This window comes from Lissotriton vulgaris, chromosome 2_1 (genome assembly GCF_964263255.1).
Source record: "Lissotriton vulgaris chromosome 2_1, aLisVul1.2, whole genome shotgun sequence".
Taxonomy (NCBI): Eukaryota; Metazoa; Chordata; class Amphibia; order Caudata; family Salamandridae; genus Lissotriton; species Lissotriton vulgaris.
The window spans coordinates 1,327,629,470-1,327,649,310 of record NC_141687.1 but is presented as its reverse complement, the minus strand read 5'-3'; the positions used below and the strand labels follow the sequence as shown (position 1 = coordinate 1,327,649,310).

The window sequence follows — 19,841 nt, the reverse complement described above, 5'->3', positions numbered from 1 at the left end:
ACCAGAAATGGCGCCACCCGGGTCCCCCCAAGAAGATCTAGCCCAACTGGCTAGTCCCTGGTCCACTGGTGCATCCACTGGGAAACTCATCCCCCAATCACTCCTCACTTTGGACTTCTGTGCCCTCCCTACTGGAGTAGCACTGCCGGACACTGGAACCCCTGGAGCTCTAGTTACAGATGTTCCAGATTCCCCAGACACTAGGAGATCTTCCTCAAATGGACTAACAGGACAGCCTAGGTCCCCAACCTGGTGTTCCCTCAAGAAACCATCCAAGTCCTGAGGCAGGGCTTCGGGCATCTGGAGACCCTCGGTCACCCTCTCACTCCTGCTCCACTGAGCAAGGCAGTGAGCTCCTACACCATCCTCGTATTCCTGGGACCTAGCTGGGCTACACTGAGCCTCTTCCACCACGCTGGGCTGGAAGATACCTGAACCACTACTTTTGGAGTCACTCACCAATGACTCAAGAGAACCTCTAGCACTTTCCCAGCGCTCTGCTTCCTCAGCAAGCGCCCAAGGACTAAGGGATTCAGACTTCAACAGGTGCTGGCGCAACTCTGGACAACAAACACTGAGCAACTGCTCTTTGAGAAACAAATCCAGTACTCCGTCCCTCTCATCATCCAAGCTAGCCGCCAGCCACTCCCACATTGCCTCCCAAAAGTCATCCACAAAAAAACCCCAACTCTGGTGAGACAGTTTCCTACTGCCCCTGAACTTTAACCTTAACTCCTCCTCTTGGGAACAAGGGACCATACGTTGGGGACTGGGAAGGGGACTTCCTGCACTGAAGTCTATATAGCTGCCACCACTGGACTCAACCCGCCCTGGGGAGTCCAGAAAATTAAAAATGGGCACGGGGGATAGTCTACCCTCCAGAGCTACTTTTCCTCTGGTGGAGGCCCTTTCAGCCTCCTCTATCCTTTCCTGCACTAACACCCTCTCAGTCTCTAACTGTTTCTTTCTAACGCCCAGCTGTGCCATAGCCTGGGCATGCTCTAGCCTGAGCTTTTCTAAAGCCAGCTGGTGCTCCCTTTCTCTCCTCCTATCTTCCAGCTCCTCTGGGGACAGGGAAAGGGATGAGGCGCTGCCTCCTACGCTGGACCCAGCAAGGGACTTCCTACCTATGGGGTCTTCACTCTCTACTGGCATCCCGGTACTGGCATCTTCTCCCTCCTCTTCTGAATCTACAGGGCTCCCCTCAGGCCCACCACCCTCATGGTGTGAGGCCCAGGCCCTTTCCTCACTGCGCTCAAGATCCCATTGATCCTCTTGCCATCTGAGCATGCAGCGCCTAAGTTCGTACCAGCCTGCCTTATCTGCCCCTATGCCTCTCTCGTCACAGAACCTTCTCAGCTCCCACACACCGTATGTGGCTAGCTCATTGAAATCAAAAACAAGCTCCGTCTTTGCAGACGTTCTGAAAAAGGATTGCACAGGGAACCTAGGGGTCTGAGCTTAAACAGGAGTACACAATTCACAATAATATTCAGCAAGCTCTCTATCCTAGAGAACTCACACTCACTTGTCTAGTGCCACACACCATTCATCCACACACAACCCCCCCTCGGACTGGTAAGGCAGTTTCTACCACCCCTGATTCCTCAACCTGACCACACGTGACACAGGTACCAAACTCTGGGCGGGGGAACAAATGCACTGGACACAATTACTCAATGATACCTTCAGGAGAATAAATATGGAACTTCAAAAACAATAATCCCCAAAATGTGGTCATCTAAAATGCAGAGTTTTGTAGTGCGGCCAGTTGCCACTGTGGTACAGCGCGAACACAAATCCTTATCCTTACCGCTGCTTCCAATGTTAGAAATGGGATCCCTGGCTGGCCAGGGCTTGCGCCAAAGTCAGTCAGAGACCACCACTCCTAAGTCAGGGCAAGGGAGTTACACGCCAAGATAACCCCTGCTCACCCTCTAGGTAACGTGGCGCGAGCAGCAAGGCTAAACTTGGAGGCGATGTGAGTTAAGTATTTGCGCACGCACCCCAGCAACAACACCCAAGGCCCACCACAAAGGAAACTCCACACAAGGTTATGTATAAAAATAGCCTTTGTATTATACCAAAAAACATTAGATAAAACACACACTTTACAATGCGCCAACAGGCATGGGCAGAATTTACAGGGGATATGTGCAAGACAAGGCCACATGGACCACTGTCAGGAATCAGCACTTTTAGAACTTAGCACTAGGTAGAGTTAGCACTTAGAACATGGAATATAAATCACTGTAGCACAAAATAGAACATAACCAGTAACTACTGGTAACAGGCAAGTACCACATACGCAACCCTAACCACCTTAGGAACAGGTCACGCAGGGAACTAGGACCTCACTAGTACCACCTATACTAGCAAGAACAACCACCTACGTATCACAATACCTGTAGGGGTTTAAGCACCTAACACATGATGCATAACATACATTCAGAGGTGTAAGGAACAAGGCACATGATGCATAACCAACACATTCAGAGGTGCAGGGAAGGAAAACACATGATTCAGAACCTACATTCAGCGGTGTAAGAAAGGAAAACACATGATGCCTAAAAACATTCAGAGGTGTAAGGAAAAGAACACAATTACGCAGAAATTCACATTAGTCACCACCTGTGACTGTCCCTAGGCCAACTGGCCTCTCCAGGGCTAGGACGCCCTGTGTCCCAAATGTCAGGGGTCTAAACGTGGCAGTTGCCCACAAAGTGCTGGGCAACTGGTGTGAACAATGATGGGCCAACGGGGGAGCCTCGCAGGCTCTGAAGAAATAAAATGTTCCCCTGAGCCTCTCTGGGCTCTACACACAGCAAGGTCGCCTGAGCCTCTCTGGGCTCCTTCTTCAACTCTGCTCCCGAGCCTCTCAGGGCTCATAAATCAAAGAAACGCCCCTAGAGCCTCTCCGGGCTCTACAAACAAAGATGCAGCCTCACTGGGCGGTGGGGTCCCTCATGGGGGACCTGGGAACACTTGGTGCGCCTTGAGCCTCTCTGGGCTCTCACGACAGGTAGGCGCTTCTGAGCTTCTCGATGCTCCAAAACCAAGAGGGGTTGGGAGCGCCTTGAGCCTCTCTGGACTTGTAGCAAGTGTGCCGCCTTTGTTGGAGTCCCCCCCCTCTGGGGGACTCGAGATGCAGCAGATGGCCCTTGAGCCTCTCGGGCTCTAGATCAATTATGCCCCTCGGTGGAGGGAGCCCACAGGGGGGGGGGGGGGGGGCACTAGCAATGTGCCCCGACGCCCCCTCTTCCACAAGCCACCCCGGGCCCCACTCCGGCTCTGGGAGGCTGCCGTTCGTCTCCTCTTACCGGCAGCCACACAGGGCTTCAGGGCTCTCCTCCTCTCGTCCTGCGGGGGGGGGAGGGACTTCCGGGGCCTGCTCCTGAGGCACTCCTAGGCTTCCACAGACAGGGGAAGCGGAAGGGAGACTCGCCGGTCCCGCCATCGTCTGGGCGTCTTTTCTGGTTTTGCCTGGCTTCCGGCCTCGTGTGTCCGGCAATGACAGTGCGGCCCGAGCAGGGAGGCGGGCACTTCCGGGTCGCACTAGGCAGCAGCCCGTCAATGTTTCAAAATACTCCGGGGCTGCGGCGGTGAACACGGTGCTCCCTCTAATTTAAATATAAGGCGAGATGGGCACTCGCTCGGGCCAAACACAGCGCAAGGCCCCTGGCAGGGTGGGCACCTGCCAGGGGACGTTAAAATCTGCGTGGGCAGCCACAAAAGGAAAAGTAAAGCGCTCCCAGTGCTGGGGTGAAGGCACAGCGCTCCCAAGCGCTATAAGACAAATACATCGCTCCCAGGCGCTATAAGCCCAACAAGATTCCAGCAAAGTTCCTAGGTAGGCAGGGGGCAAGGCTGGGCACAGAGCCAGCTCACTGGGTCTCCAGGCAGGGAGACAATCCAAGTGGCGGTCCTCCTGCCCAGCAACAGCAGCAGCCCCCTCAGGATCCTGGAAGAGAACATTTTGTTTGGGGACACAGCCCCTTCTTATACCGTAAATTCCTTTGTCTGTAGGTGCAGGGTGGAGGGAGAAACCAGTCGCAGCTGGTTTTGGAGCACCCTTGATGGCTCAACTACCCCTTTCATTCACTAGGGAGGCTAGGGTCGTTAGACGCACCACAGGGGGGGGAGACAGCATTGTGTGGGGAAAGCCCAGCCCCATTCAGGAACCAGGTGCAGCCCCTCCCTCACATCAGCATGCTAATCTCTCCATTCACCACCGGGGCAGACCCACACAGACTTCCTGGAGCCAGGCTTGCCAGCCAGCTCCAGCCAATCACACTCCAGCACCCTCACAGCACACGTACAGCCATGTCTAGAAGTGGCACTTCCACACTAGACACATACATGCCGCATACATCATCTCGCAGCATTCAATCACACGAGTCCGCACATACCAGACTCGAGCCTGTACACCCCACGCATCAGGAACTACCAGGGACACATACATTCCCCATGCATTCCTATGGGAGGCAGGCCTATCTCATCACATGCACTCAGAGTGCGCACGCACTTTCCACTGGGACACAGTGAAAGTGCGCAGAACCCAAAAATCACCATCACCAATTCACAATATACAGCAAAAAGTTTTAGGGGTGAACCTGCCAGAAGGGCCAAGTCCAACAACAATGTATATTGACTGTAAATAAACCTCGTAGGGAGAAAAGGCTCCTGTAAAATTCCTGCTGGCATAGTGCGGCATGCGATTGGGCATCCTGGTGTAGTAAGATGTCAAACCAAACTGTTACGATAAATTATGGAATTGGGGAAGCTGAAGTCTAGGAAACAGTGGTGTTTTATTGACCATGAGATTGCTGTTAACCACACCTGGAAAATTCTGTGGCTCAGTAGGGGTCATTGATCATGGGGGCTGTGTTCGTCCCCAGTCACAAGGGTTACATTGGATCCGTGTTGTTAGAAGGACGACAGGTCTATTTGTTTTAATCAGATGTTTTGGTCTAACAGAGTTGGTTATATTCGACCAATGAACAAATCTGTTTCAAACTGTACAGTCGTTTAAATGATCATTATTTGTAAGACAGTGATTAAACTTCAAAAGTGCCCTTGACATGCAATCAGTACTCAGTGTTCGCTTCTTATTTCCAGTTTGTCAAGTGCTTCAAAAACCAGGCTGACTATCAACAGACGATCATAACTAAAATATCGTAAGTTGTTTTAAAATTGATTTATGACCTGAGAAATATATTTCACTTTGTTGTCAAGCTGCTTTATCTTGCACCGCTCTTCATTGCACAGACTGTTTGCGGGAAAGACAGGAAATGACTGATTGATTAGAAGTGGACAAATAACGGTATTCTTAGTTTTTTGTCTTGACTGGAGCCCTCAGGGCAATGCAAAACGACTACTTTTCAACCATTTCTTACAATACTTGAGAAATGTATATTTTACCCAAAGTATTCCAGGAGTTTAGTTAGAATGGTCCCTAATCCACCTGTAGTATTCTGGACAAAAGCCCACTTTCACCCAATATTCTACGACCAGACCTTGAATAGTAAATTTCACTTCAAACTCAAGATGCAGATTTTCCCACAACATCTTAGAGAGCCCTCCAAGACTCCTATTGGTATTTCCTTCCAGTAGTTTGGACTAGGTGCTAGAGATTCAGGTGCCCCCTACATTACTTTGCAATACATTTATGACATAAATCGAGTGACCACCTTTTGAAAACCAAAAATACTGCCTCATTGCACAAACATAGAAGGAGGACTGCAATTTCACATCCAGCGAAATGCACAAAATAATTTAAAACACAGCACTCAACAAAGCAGCAAATAAAGAAAACGAAGCACTAAGTGGCATTAATTAAATGCAATTTCTAGGCAGAGTATCATTTGTGTTGATTAATTGATTTCTGTGTAGTGTAGTAACTAATCCTCCAGTGGAACACATAAAAAAGTGCTTCCTTCTGTTTTCAGTCGACCCTCTATATGGCTGAGAGCCTCAGCTGGTATGGATGCCGCCTTCTTGCTGGCTGGTGGTCTGTGGGTCCTTAGCAATCTCCCTGACATTCTACCCCTCAGTCTATTGTGTAGCATCCTCCCCAGACTTGGTACCCGCCAATAACTACGCCACACAAAGAGCTTAGCATTACATGTCTTTTTTTATTTGTGTATAACTGCAAACTCAACATTCTAAACCAGCCTTCATCACATTCTGCACTAACACTTGCGTCACTGTTCTACGGAGGATCCAAAGGGTCCAAAAGGGTTCCACCATTTCTAACTCACAAGACACTACATCTCCCTGCTGCTAAATAAATCATTTCAATTTGTTTACAAAATATACTCACAGATAGATATATGCAATTACATCTCTTCAGTCAATCTTTTTGGTGATTTAATTGTTTGACCTGATCTCGTTCTTGGAAACTGTCATCACCAATGTCCAGGATTTGGGTCAACGCTGTAGAGGCAACAGCAGTCACTGATGTTTCCAACCCATTTTCTCTTTCAACAGTTAGATTTCATGAACGATTAGTTAAGTGCCTAAAATGAGAAGAGTCTTTCCCAGAGCGCTGGGCAGTCACCATGTTTTCTTTGGTAGCCACCACTTGAAAAGGTTCTGCATCAAATGGAGCATCAGAATTTCTTCTCCACATCTGTTGTGTGAGCACTCGATCTCCTTTCTTAAAGATGATGTTTTTTTCACATCCTCCTTGGTCAGCATATGGTTTTATCTTTTGTTTGTTAACCAAGTCCTTCTTATGAGTTGCATTCGCATCTTTCTTGCTGTGATTGGGCCATTGAGGTAACTTGGTGCAGGAATTTTACCTGTGGTCGAGTGAGGTGTTGAATGAAAACAGTTTTCAAATCGAGCTTCTCAAGTGCATAACGCACCACTGCTTTCTTTAGCATACTCATAAAATGCTCAGCAAGTCTGTTGGCCTGCGGCCACAGAAGTGTGCTTTTCTGATGTTTTATATTCAAATGCTCCAAGAAATCTTTGAACTCTCGACTAATGAAAGGCGAGCCATTCAATTAATTTCACTGTGGCTGGAATACACCATGTCACAAAGATGCCAGTCTAGTCTTTGAATTAATTGTTCTTGAGTGGTAGATGAAAGATCTTCAATTAATGGAAATCATGAATATCCATCTACAATCACCAAAATGTGATGTTCGTTGTCGAGTGGACCGAAGAAGGCAACAGATATTCTCTCTCAGGCATACTCCAAGAGTTCTGACAGGTTCAAGGTGTGGTGAGTAGTTTTTGTAAAACGGTAGTTGCATAGATGACAGGCCTTTAATTCCTTTTCAACTCTGTCATCAAGAAAAGGAAACCAGAATCGGTCTTGGAGACCTTTATTGTGGCCATGATTCCACGATGTCTGTCATGGGCCACTTCAATTATTTTCTGTTGCAGACTCTCCGTAAGCAGGATTCTCAACCCTCATACTATAACACCTTCCTGGGTCATGGACAGTTCATCCTTGACATTTCTGTATTTTTGATATTCACCATCACTGGTGAGCGGTCAAGGGTGTTGTTTCCATGACTGATGTGTAATTATGTTCTTCTGCTTTCGCATGTCACTATCATGGCTCGTGGTAGTGATAATCTGGGTTAATGAAATGCAACTGGTGAGCCTTATTTTACAGATGAAGTTAATATAGGCCATCTTGAATAGGGTACCGTGACTTTGTATAGACACTCTGTAGTTAGCAGAGTTCTGATCCTTCCCTTGATAAACCACAATGGTATAATTATACTCTTGTAACTGTAGTCCCCATTGTTCAATGCGAGGAGGAACTTTGGTCTTTGGGTTGGCAAATATAGTCAGTAATGCTTGATGATCAGTTTCCACCGTAAAAGGATTTTCATACAGGAGTACATGTCACTGTTCACAAACCCATATCATGGCTCAACTTTCATTTTCTGGTTGTGAGTAAGCTCATTCTGATTGGGACAAACTTCTACTTGCATATGCCACAAAATGCCTTCTGGCATGCTATGCTGTGCAAGGATAGTGCCTAACCTGACTAGACTAGTATCAACAACAACTTCTGTATGAAACTTCGGATTGAAGTATGCCATTTCAGTAACATTTTCAATTAGATGTTTGAGTCTTTTAAAAATGTTATCACTTTCATAAGACAAATGAAACATTCTTTTTTGGAAAGTCTCTCAACAAAGCATTTACAGTGGCTAAGTCTTGTATGTAACTGTAACGTAAACTGGCCATGCCAAGAAATAAACGTGCCATAGAAACATCTTGTGGGGGGGAAAAGGGGTGGCTTGAAGGCCGATGATGGCAGATGCGTGAGTCTGTTGCTCCGTGCTGGCTCATCTTCCATCCTTTAATTATTGGTGCCCATAGCTGCTACTTGGCTCAGCGGAACGTGCCCAGAACTGCAGGGCGCCCGGTGCTGCGAGGGACCGCAGGCGGAGTGCTGAGGGGAGGGGTACTGTTGGTCCAGTCTGTGCTGCGGCCCAGCCATAGATTTTCATCATGGCGGTCCGGACTGCATAGGCACTTTGTGACTGGGTGCGGCCTAGAACACAGTTTCGGGGCAGCCGGCACCAGTGAGAGACCGAGGACCGAGTTACTGAAGAAGCTTTGGAGGAGTGGCCCGTTCGGCTGTGCTGTGTGTGCTGAGGAGTGCGAGGGGGCCTCCTTGCAACTGTTGGCAGCTGCAGTGACTCTCGAGGCCCGAGGGAGTGCCGGCTTGCCCGGGCCGTGAGAAGCTGAGAAGGAACAGGCCCAATCGGTACACCGGTAAGATTGCGGACTGAGGGCAGATGCTTGCGGCTATCAGCTGAGCCGGGAGTGTTTGCATGCTGCCCCTGATGTGGGGGTATTGACCTCCTGGTATGTTGCTGATCATCACTGGGACCCTTGTGGTAGGTGACTAGTGTTGAGGGTGGACCCCGCCTGCCCACTGCATTCAATTCCATGGCTCTTTGTAGTTATGGGCAAGACACAAGCGAGAACCACGGGGGTCCCCCATGAAAATGATGACCCTGTTCAGGAGCAGCTGTGGGAGGGCCAGGGGCCTGGGCCCCTGGAGGACCCAATCCAGTTGCAGCTCCCTAAGATACTCAAGGCTATTGTTGACACTAGGGCTACGCTGTACCAGGACATTAATACTGTGTCAGTGGGGCTAATGCTGCAGCAAAATAAACACCACAAATTAGCGGGAGAGTCAAAATGGTGGAATCCTCAATAACTGACCTCCGGCCTGAGCAGCAAACACTGATGCACTAGGTTGCGTCTGATAGGGTCTGCATACTTGAAAGCAAGGCGGGAGACGCTGAGTGCCGCAACAGGAGAAACATTAGTAGGGTGGTGGGCCTCCCTGAGGGCATGGAAGGTAAGGGCATGATTACATATCTTGAGCCTTGGCTCAAGACAGTGGTCGCGCCTGAGAACTTGTTCACCTTCTACACTCTGGAACGAGCACATCGACTACCAGTGCGGCAAACTACTCCACTATAAAGACAGAGATATACTACTCCAAAGAGCGCAAACTGCAGGCCTGTGCCTAGTGGATAACAGCAGGTTCTCAATCTTTCTGAACTACACTACTGAAGTCCAAGTGAAACAAGCTAAATTTCTAGAAGTTAAAAAAAACTCTGCCTGAGGAAGGCCTGCAGTATTCACTAATCTTCCCTGCCTGACTTCGAATAATACTGGATCATGCTACGCACTTCTGCAATGATCCCAAAGCTGCTTGGGAGTGACTCGAAACCTACAGGTTGGGATCTATGCCTTCAACGGTGGAACATGCTAACATGCCTTGAGCGTGGAGGCAGTTTTAACTCAGGAAATTCTGCACTCCGACTGGAATAGGTCCTGGTGAATCCTAAGAAGGTCTCCAAGAACACAGGACTGAAATATATGCAGTTTAATTACCTGCATATGACTTATATGACACCCCATAGACTTCACGCAGTATATGGTGGTGAACAGCGCCCCTGCCCAAAATGTGCTCATATTAATGCAGATTGTATACGCATGACCTGAAAATGTGCCATACTGTGACAGTTCTGGGAAGCGGTATTGACAACACTAAATAATAGAGTAGTACGTGTACTTGATTAAACTGTTGAGGTTTGCCTGATGGGACTCTTCCCACGGTCTCCAAAACTGAAAGTCAGAAATAGGTTCCTTGACCTGGCATTGGCAAGGAGGAGCATAGAAATGACCTGTAAATCTACTACAGGGCCTGTGGTGGGTACCTGAGTGTGAAATGTTTCTTAGGGGGCTGAGGCAGAAGGGACAGTTCTCCTCAGAGAAGAGGCATGGGGACTGTGAAGGCGCCCCATAGCGGAGTAGTGGAGGGAAGTCCTTGATACTTGGGAACACCCTGAATGTGCTCTGACTGAGGGCGTGGGGGACAGTGATAGATGCAGACAGATAAGGGCATTCACACATTGTTATATTTTGTATCGATACCCTAATAGAGGTCCAGGGAACATCGTACACTTTCCCTACATACATCAGCTCCCGTTATTTCATATGAACGAGCCTTATGAGGACATACCTCCAAATAAGGACAGAATGCCTTCTACGGACATCACGCCTTATAAGGACTGCAACCTTTTATGGCCTAAACCTTTCACCTAGTTCCATGCTGAGGGTGGGTTTTCCCAATAAATATTGCTAAGATATCATCTTTAGCACATATGAATAATTGATGGGTACACTCTCCAGGGGGTATACTTCATCTCTCCCATTGACGCACAAAGTTTAATCCCCAACGTCATTCTCATACTGAACAATGGGTAACACACGTACATAGACTGTATAAATACAGCACCTCTTGCTGTCAGAAGGCGCTCCAGCTGACAGTGGTCTAACGATCCCTTGCGTGGTATCTAGCTCAAGTCCAGGACGAATACCACACTCTCACTATTCAGGTATGGGGGTTTGACTAAAGCCTAGTGAGATTCTTTATGAGCTCTTAGACATAGACTCTATAGCACCTACTCACATGCTAGGTACACTTAGGTACATCTAGGCAGGCATCTTAGGAGTACGCACTTTATTTTATAAATGCATTTTATATTCATGTATATGTTCATGACTGTTGAAAAATGGTAGAACAATACTATTCCTTCTTATTCACTGTACTGCTGCTTCTTTATCTCTGCTACTGTGTTACAGTCATAACAGCGCACTTATTCAACATGAGAAGAACTACTGTACAATAAATTCTTATTGCAAACACGTTCAACTGTTTCTTCTCTGTATCTCTCTGAGGGTAAAACAAGCAAGCACGAGTGACTGGGTGAAAAGTAATATATTGTTTCTACGAGTCTGAGGTTATTGTGTTCTGAGGTTGCTAAAAACGAATCTTTCTGATAACAGGAGAGTCTAGTGGCACTGCGGGTTAGTTAATGCAAACCATAGGCTAACATATGCGGCGGGGTGTACGGAGTCAATCTCCCACCAGACCCACGTTATATGTTATCGGTAAATGTCGTAGGTCCTACATGCCAGGGTACTTTTTGGACTACACTACAACATAGAGGTACCTGGTGGCTGGGAGGGAGCTGGTTCATAATTGCGAGGCTGCAACAGCCTTTAATGGAGGTCTCCGACGTGCCTTATCAAAGGGACACAAAGCGGGGAATGCTCACCCCCGGGTTCTTGCATGACTATGATTAGCACTGAGCAGTTGTAAGACACATATGCATATAGACAGGCTCCCATTGTTCCCCATATACTATCTCCAACTTGCTTGTTTGTAGATTAGCTGTTTACTGTGGCCACCCAGAAACAGTTAGTCAATAAAGTTTTCTTTTTGTGAGTTAAACTAATTGAAACTTGTGATGTAGGTATCACCACAGACTTCCTGATCAAATGTGGCTGGGCCCCCCTAAATGTGGTACTGTTTTGGCTAATTGATATATAACAGTGATGCTCAATGCTATGGTACACCCAAAGATAGATTGTTGTGTAGTTCTATTGTGTACGGTAAATGCTACATCAATCTGATTATCCCGCAATGGACCTGCATGGACATACGCCCGGAGTTTGTTGACATATTTCATATCTATGGAGTGTTTTGTTGGTAAAAGTGACTGGTATGCAGAATGTACATGTATTTACCTGACTGTTGTTTATACTAAATGCCAATAAAAAATATGCTCAAAAGAAAAAAAGAAACATTTTTTGAGATATCAGCATTTGACAGTGCTTGTCCTTCAGCAGGATCTGGTGTCATACCCCCATCGGAAGATATGGCGAAAGAATTTTAGCTTTGTCTTATGGAACTCACACTTTTCTGCATTCAAAGTCAAACCTGCTTTGGAAAGTATATGACATACTCTTTTTGTGTAGCTCAGAAAACCAGTATGTCATTATTGAAGTTGAAAGAATTCTTGACAGGCTGTAAGATACGTCGAATGATGTCTTGAAACAGTTCTCTAACGGATTTAGAAGAGAGCGCTCCCCACCCAGATCTTCAAGACCCCCAGCCTGCCTCACAAACATTCCCAGGGGCCCCCAAATGAAGAAACCCAATAACCGAGAGACCACCACCAAATGCATGCTCATTAACTGCAGATCAGCTATCAAACATGCCGCAGAGAGCTGGCCGAAACCATCCTTACGCACGACATAGACATCACGTTCATCACTGAAACATGGCTAAATGTTCCTCTCCTCCCCAATCATGGACATTCTTGTGCACCCAGGCTTTGTAATCATCAACAAAGACAGAAAAAGACAACGAGGAGGATTGCATAGCAATCATCCACAAAAACACAATCTCCATGTCGCAAACCGAAGCCCTCAATTACAACACTTTTGAATGTCTAACCCCCATCTTCAGCCCAACAACAACAACCCAATATTCTGCCATCTCCTCTACCATCTGCCAGGAAACACCACCTCATTCGGAGAACACCTATCAGATCTGATAACTCATTGCGAACTCCGGGACTCCAGCAATCTAATTCTAGGTGACCTCAATCTACACTGGAACGAGGAAAACAAGCTGCTGATCCAAACCCTGAACGAACTCCTACACAACAAAAACCTTACCCAACACTGCTCAGAGGAAACTCACAACAGGGGATCAATCCTGAATGCCATTATTGCCCAACCTGATACAGTCACGATCAATTGCACTCTGCCCGTCGACTGGTCCGACCACCACATCATCCTATTCCACATCAACCAAACGACCACAAGCCACCCCCCTAAGCAGAAGCCCCCTCACGGGGTGAAAAATCTAGCACAGATTCCCCCAGGGGAGCTGAAGGAAAGAATAAGAGCTCTCCTCCCTATCTCCTCAGATGAGCTCTCCACAACAGAACTCACCACTCATTACAACATCACTCAGAGGATACAACACATAATCACACCTCCAACCATTGGAAATCCTTTAACCCCATCTCCGAAGCCGTGACAGTCAAACTCATCTCCACATCTAAACCTTCATCACACGCCTTGGATCCTATGCCTGCCCAACTGGCCAAAAAGCTAAAACTTTCCCTAGCACCGCTCTGAACCAAGATCATAAACAGCTCCCTGAAAACTGGAGTCATACCTGACTTCCTCAAAGTTGGCCAAGTCACACCATTAAAAACCAGGCCTGGACACCAACATTTTGAACAACAACAGACCCGTCTCCAATAACCCTCTCAAAACAGTCACATGACACCAAATACAATTTAGAATGTGATACATACAGCCTAAGTTAATTACATTCAAAAAACATATACAACATAAAGGAAAAGAGACCAGTCCTTTAACTGAAATACCAGGGGACAGGCGGAATCAGAGATGGAGAACAATTGCCTGCCTGTCACACAGAACCTGTGACTAAGTGTTCAATCTGGTTGCACGAAAGGACCCACACAGGTGGGATCAATTAGTCCCTGGCTGCACCCTTCTTTGTTGTCACAGGCTGGGAGTTAACGCGTTTCGAACCTGAAAAAAAAATAGTCACAGGTTCCGTGTGACAGGCAGGCAATTGTTCAGGACTGGTCTCTTTTCCTTTATGTTGTATATGTTTTTTGAATGTAATTAACTTAGGCTGTATGTATCACATTCTAAATTGTATGTGGTGTCATGTGACTATTTTGAGTATTTAGTATTCATGTTTGCATATGCTGTATTGATTGTGCACACAATTGTTTGTTTTTGCTTGTGACCCGATTGCTTTAGACAGTGGTTTTCTTTTGATGTCATGCTTATATGAGCTTGAAACCTGTTTTAAGAATTGAAATAAATGTGCTGCTAAGTAAATAGCGCGGTCACGCAGTACTTTTTGGGCTGTGTGAGTCCTAATTTAAAATCAAAATATCCAGGCTGGCCATTGTTTTCTGTTTTACAATTCAACACATGGACAGCATCAACCTTCTGGACCCCCACCAATCGGGTTTCAGAAAAGACTGTAGGACTGAGACAGCAATCCTGAATATCATAGATGATATACACAAGTCTCTCGATGCAGACCAATGCTGCCTACTCATACTCCTGGACCTTTTGGCAGCCTTCGACACGGTGGACTATAAACTGCTCATTAAAGTACACCAAGAAAGGTTAGGTGCAGAAGAGGTGGTCCTACACTAGTTCGCCTCCTTTCTCCAGAACCAAAGAATCAAAATCAAAAACTTCTCGTCGGACCTACACCAAGTCAGCAGAGGTGTCCCCCAAGGGTCAGTTCTCTCCCCACAACTTTTCCCCATCCACCCCATCCACCCCAAAATCCAATATACCCTCCCACCTTTATGCGGATGACACCCAGATCTATCTCGAAACCTCCTCCATTGATGACATTCAGAGACTTAATGACCCTAAGAAGAAGTCCAACACTGGCTCTCACTATACCACCTGAAACTCAATCAAGAGAAAATGGAAATCCTCCTCATTTCCAACCAAAATTGCTATGAATCACCCTGCATTCAAAACTAGACTTGGACAAACACATCAAGAACACTGCAAAGAGCGCCTTCCTCAACCTGAAATTACTCAACAAAATAAAACCCTTCATCCCACCCAAAGACCTCAAACAAGCTACTCAATCCCTGGTACTATCTAGACTAGACTATGGAAATGCAACCCTCACAGGTACAGCAATATCACACTTAGCGCCCCTCAGATCAACTCTTAATGCAGCAGCAAGAATAGTCACCGGAGTAAAGAAATATGAACACATCTTACCCGCACTCAGAGAGCTAAAATGCCTCCCAGTTGAAATGCGTGCCAATTTCAGAACTGCCTGGCTCACGCACAAAGCCCTCCACGCAGGGAAACCCGCCTACCTGGCCTCTAAACTCAAGAAGGCCGGTCAGACAAGAAGCCTCAGGAGTTCCAACACTCTACTCCTCATCCCGCCGAAAACCCGTAAACTAAAAACCGCATCCCGTTCCTTTGCTGAAAATGCACCCAAAATCTGGAATTCCATCCCAGTCCATATCGGAACCACTCCCTCCTTTGTAGAATTCAAAAGGCAGCTCAAAGACCTCTTCCTCAACTGTTCTCTCACTAAAGGATAACTGCTGTCCAAACTCACAAGCTTGCACACTGTTGCACACAGACACTCTGTCACCGAGACCTCTACCTCACTCCTATCCTGACTCCTCCCGACACGCCCGACGGGAAGGAGGTGCGACAGGAGCTACTGTGCACACTACTACGAGAATATGGTGACTACCTTGCTTCTAATGTTCTACATGACATGAAGACTTCCAAGGCGCACTAATCATCTTGTGTACTATTACCTTACTGTGTGATTTCTTCATTACAAAGTGTTGTATAGCGCTCCGGTACCTTCGGGTCTGGCCAGCGCTAGATAAACTTCCTTAAAAAATAAAAATAAATATGATACAGCACAACATAGTCTTTTGTATTGAAACAGACCAGCATGTGCAGTAGAGGTTGTAATGTAACTGCAATCTTCTTCGAGTTCCAGCTAATGGTAGCCTTCATTTATTTCAAGGCGAGAGAAGACCTTTCCACCGCTGAATTGCGTTATCAAGTCAGCAATGTGTGCACCTGGATGTTGTTCTTGTTAAATTGCCTTGTTTGCCTGACACATATGCATATGCATACAGCTCCTTCACTGTCCTTTTTAGGCACTACTACTATGGGAGAAACCCATGGCGCCGGACCATGCTTAAGTAAGATTCAAATTCTTTCTCCACAGCTTATTGCAAATGAAAAGACATTTGCCTGTCTTTGAGCAGCAGGACGGATGTCATCATTAATATGTACCTTTACTTTCATAGTCTTAAGCTTTCCCAAACCATGAAACAACAAATTGAACTGATTTGCTATTTGTGGCGAGAATTCAGGTTGTAATTCATGGACAGCAGTTGCATATCAGCGGCTGTGCTGAAAATGAGTAGACAGGCACTTGACGCCATGCCTTGAAGCACATGGATGAGTGCTTGCACTTTCGTTTTCATGTGTTTCATTGTAGCTACAAATTAACCTTGACTTTTGAAAGGCATTGATGCATCCCTGGTATTGTCTTTTGTTTCCTATGGCGTAAGTTGCTGCATTGGCAATAGTTCATTGTATTTGTCCTCCGGCATAATGTTTATCGATGCAACACTGTCCATAATTAAAGGTATTGAACAACCATTAACTTTCGGTTTAATCTCCAGACAATGTTTGAATGTCTTTGGTGTTTAGGAATGTCGATCTTTCTTTGACTGACATTTTCTTCACAGGCGGCCAAACCAACATGTGCATGCTTTTCTGAGGTAAACATCCACAAGGCACAATCCTTCTCTTCACTTTCACTTGATACTAATGCAGAAGAACATTTTGACGATGATTTAAATGACGATCAACTTTGTTTAATGCAGATTTGTCTTAACTAATGTTGTTGCTTGGCCTTGTGGGTGTGCACAAAAGTTGCTTCTGTAATATTTGGGTGGCCATTTTGTCTTCCTTCACTTTGCAAACAGTCACTAAATGGTTCTGCCTCATTCAGCCTTTGCATATCTGTCAAAAGCGGGCCATTTACCTGCATGTGGAAACAAAAATCCACATCTAAAACACAACTTCTTTTTACGGTTAGACATCACTTTGTGTCCTTCAGTCTGTTGTTTTGGATTACGTTTCACACTTATGACAGATTCATTCTTGGCACCTCTCGCCTCCATGTCAGCAGCTTGTCTATCAGAATGCTCTTTAGCTCTAGAAGCAATTAACACTCGCTCCAGACTAAGAGTTTCTCTAAACATTTGTCTTCTGAATGAATCTGACAAGCATCTGTCAATAACTCTCTGATGCATAGCTTGTTCATCATTAAATTAATTAAAGTTACAATGTCTGATGAGTGTGTCAAGTCTCTCCACATATTCAATGATTTCACCAACTTTCTGGCTTTCTTGGTTGATTTGTAATCAACATTTTCCAATGGATTAAACTTGAGATTCAACACTTCTTTAATCTGATATTATGTGACTTCTTCGTCAGTTCGCAGCATGTACTTTATGACTTCTTTTATCCCTTAACCAGCAAGATTTGTGAGATACTTGATCATCTTTTTGTTATCAGTCTCATCAAATGCATCAATGAAAACATCAAATGTCTCTTTCCAAGCAGTCCATCTATTGCCAATATTTTGCCTCTTGTCAGTATTGAATAGTGTTGGTGGTTTCAAGAAAGCAACAGCATTGTAGCCATTTCTGTGAGTGGCTGACATTGAGGGTGAAGCTCTCTCTGGCTACCTCGGCTGTTCATCTTGAACCTGTTTGTGTGAACCATTTCGAAGGCCTTGAAATGTGGTGGCTCTGGATCATCCTTGATAACTTTGGTGATGATGGCCTCAGTCTCTGCCTCCATTCTCTCAGCCTACCACAGTTTCCAAGATATCATCGGTCTCTTCAGATTGTCACCAGCTTGGTAAGCACATCCCCTGTACTTTGCCTCGATTGTGGCACCAGGCGCTGACTCGTACCAGCTAATTTTACTCAGGTTCTAGTGAGTAAATGACTGTTTTATTCTTTGGTGTCTCTTTGCCTGCTCCTTGTCTTCACCACTTAATAATTGTAAGTTTATCTTGCAATTTGTGATTATCAATAGGTGCTGTTTGAAAGCCTGGTTGTATCTGCTTTTAGCATTAATTATTCATATTACGTATGACTGGATATTACGTAATAGCGCAGTACCTTTATGTACGGTCTGACCAACAGGTTATCTGTCACCTATATGTACATTTCTTTGCAATGCTTTTATTGCTTTCAACGTCTTTACAGTGGCTGGAGTTGCGTTTTGACTCCACGTGCCTTAAGTGTTGGTTCCGTACTCCAACTTCAACACACGTGACACACACAAGCAATTTGCTTGGACCACGGCAAACTATCTGGGAGGGCACTGGCGATCTTCGGGTTACTTATCCCTTAACTCGTCACCAGTTGAAGCATACCCCCAGCCTGGGTATCCGCTAATGACTACACCACACACAGACCTTATTATTCCACGTCTTTATTCGTCAGCGTGTAACTGCAAACTCAACATGCTAAACCATCCTTCATTGCATTCTGTTCTAACACTTAAGTCACAGTTCTACGAGTCCATCAGGAGACAAAAGGATTACATCCTTTCTAACTCACAAGACACTACACATTGTGGGCTTCTCCTGATGCGGGCCGCATGGGATTTTAGATGGCTCCTGGTAGTCAAGGTCACTTTCTTGATCACTTCCTGGCAAGTCCTGGTGTTGCTCTCCTGTCTGTCCTTGCTGTTTGTAGAACTATTTCTTTTTTTTTTTAATTCATCATCAGAAAAACAAAGTGTAAACAATTAATTACTTTGAGATATATATCTGGTACAACAGAAATCATTCAATTAAGGCTTAGTCACTTAAAGTAACCAACGAGATGCAAAACATGATTTGAGTATAATTTCCGAAAAAGAAAAGTTGAAAGATCTGAAGAAGGAAAGATAAAAGTAAGGAGACATAAGAGTAGGGGTCAAAACAATTTTAACAGCGCCAACTATAATCCTATCAAAATGAGCATGAATCTACCCCCTTTTAAATTACCCGTCTAATTTTAGTTTCCATTTTTCAACTGGGGCCCATACCCGTTTCCCAAGCTGCTCTGCATTCACACCTTTTTTTTCATATAAAGCTTTCGCTAGGGTATAGATAGCTAATAATTTTGAGAGCCATTGTTGAAACGAAGGATTAGAGTCTTTCCATACCGTTGCAATACAAAGCCGGCTCAGCGTCATTGCGATAAACAAAAATTCTTGATTAGGTACCTCCTGCACCTCCTTTGCCACCCCAAGACCCATAATCTCATTAGTTAAATTAATAGAGATCTCCAATTCCTCTTTAAAGAATTCTTCCATAGCTTGTTTAAAGGGATCTAATTTAGGACAAGCTGCAAACCTGTGCACCATGTCTGCCTCCATACTCTGACATCTTGGACAGAAGATCCCACTCGTACCCCCCCCAGCGGGCTATTCTATGATGTATATAATATAGTTCATATAAGGTCTTACAGTATTGTGCCTGCAGATTTGCAACCTTTAAGATAGTGTTTCCTATCTTAAGCGTTTTTTCACCCTCATTCCCGACTAGATTTAATTTAGTTCTCCATTTATCAAATACCTTTCCTCTATCATCTTCATTATACTGGCATAATGCACCATAAAGTTGAGGGATTGAACATCCCTCCTCATCTCAAACAAATTCCATCAGGTCTACCCTAGTAAACTTACATTTACCTGCTTGTTTTCTCTGCAGGACTGATCTTATCTGTAAATATTTAAAGAAGTCTCCCCGATGAAAATTGTATAGCTGTTGCGCCCTTTCAAATGTTATTAACCCTGACTGATCCGTGATATCTCCACTTGTACCAACCCCGAGATTATCCCACCGCCTCATCACT

The 19,841-nt window shown here is 45.6% G+C and overlaps 1 protein-coding gene across 4 annotated transcripts in view; it reads left to right on the top strand.

The window, feature by feature from the left end:
• MUC13 (mucin 13, cell surface associated) overlaps nt 1–19,841 on the top strand; it is an 818,501-nt gene that overhangs the window by 522,610 nt on the left and 276,050 nt on the right. For all 4 annotated transcript variants that reach the window (XR_015308476.1, XR_015308475.1, XM_086957098.1 and 1 more), the window contains exon 9: nt 5,119–5,177. Coding sequence is in view for 2 of the 4 variants with exons in the window: in XM_086957098.1 (XP_086813224.1) it covers nt 5,119–5,177 (59 nt within the window). In the remaining 2 variants the exon portion in view is untranslated. The remainder of the gene's footprint in view (nt 1–5,118; nt 5,178–19,841) is intronic.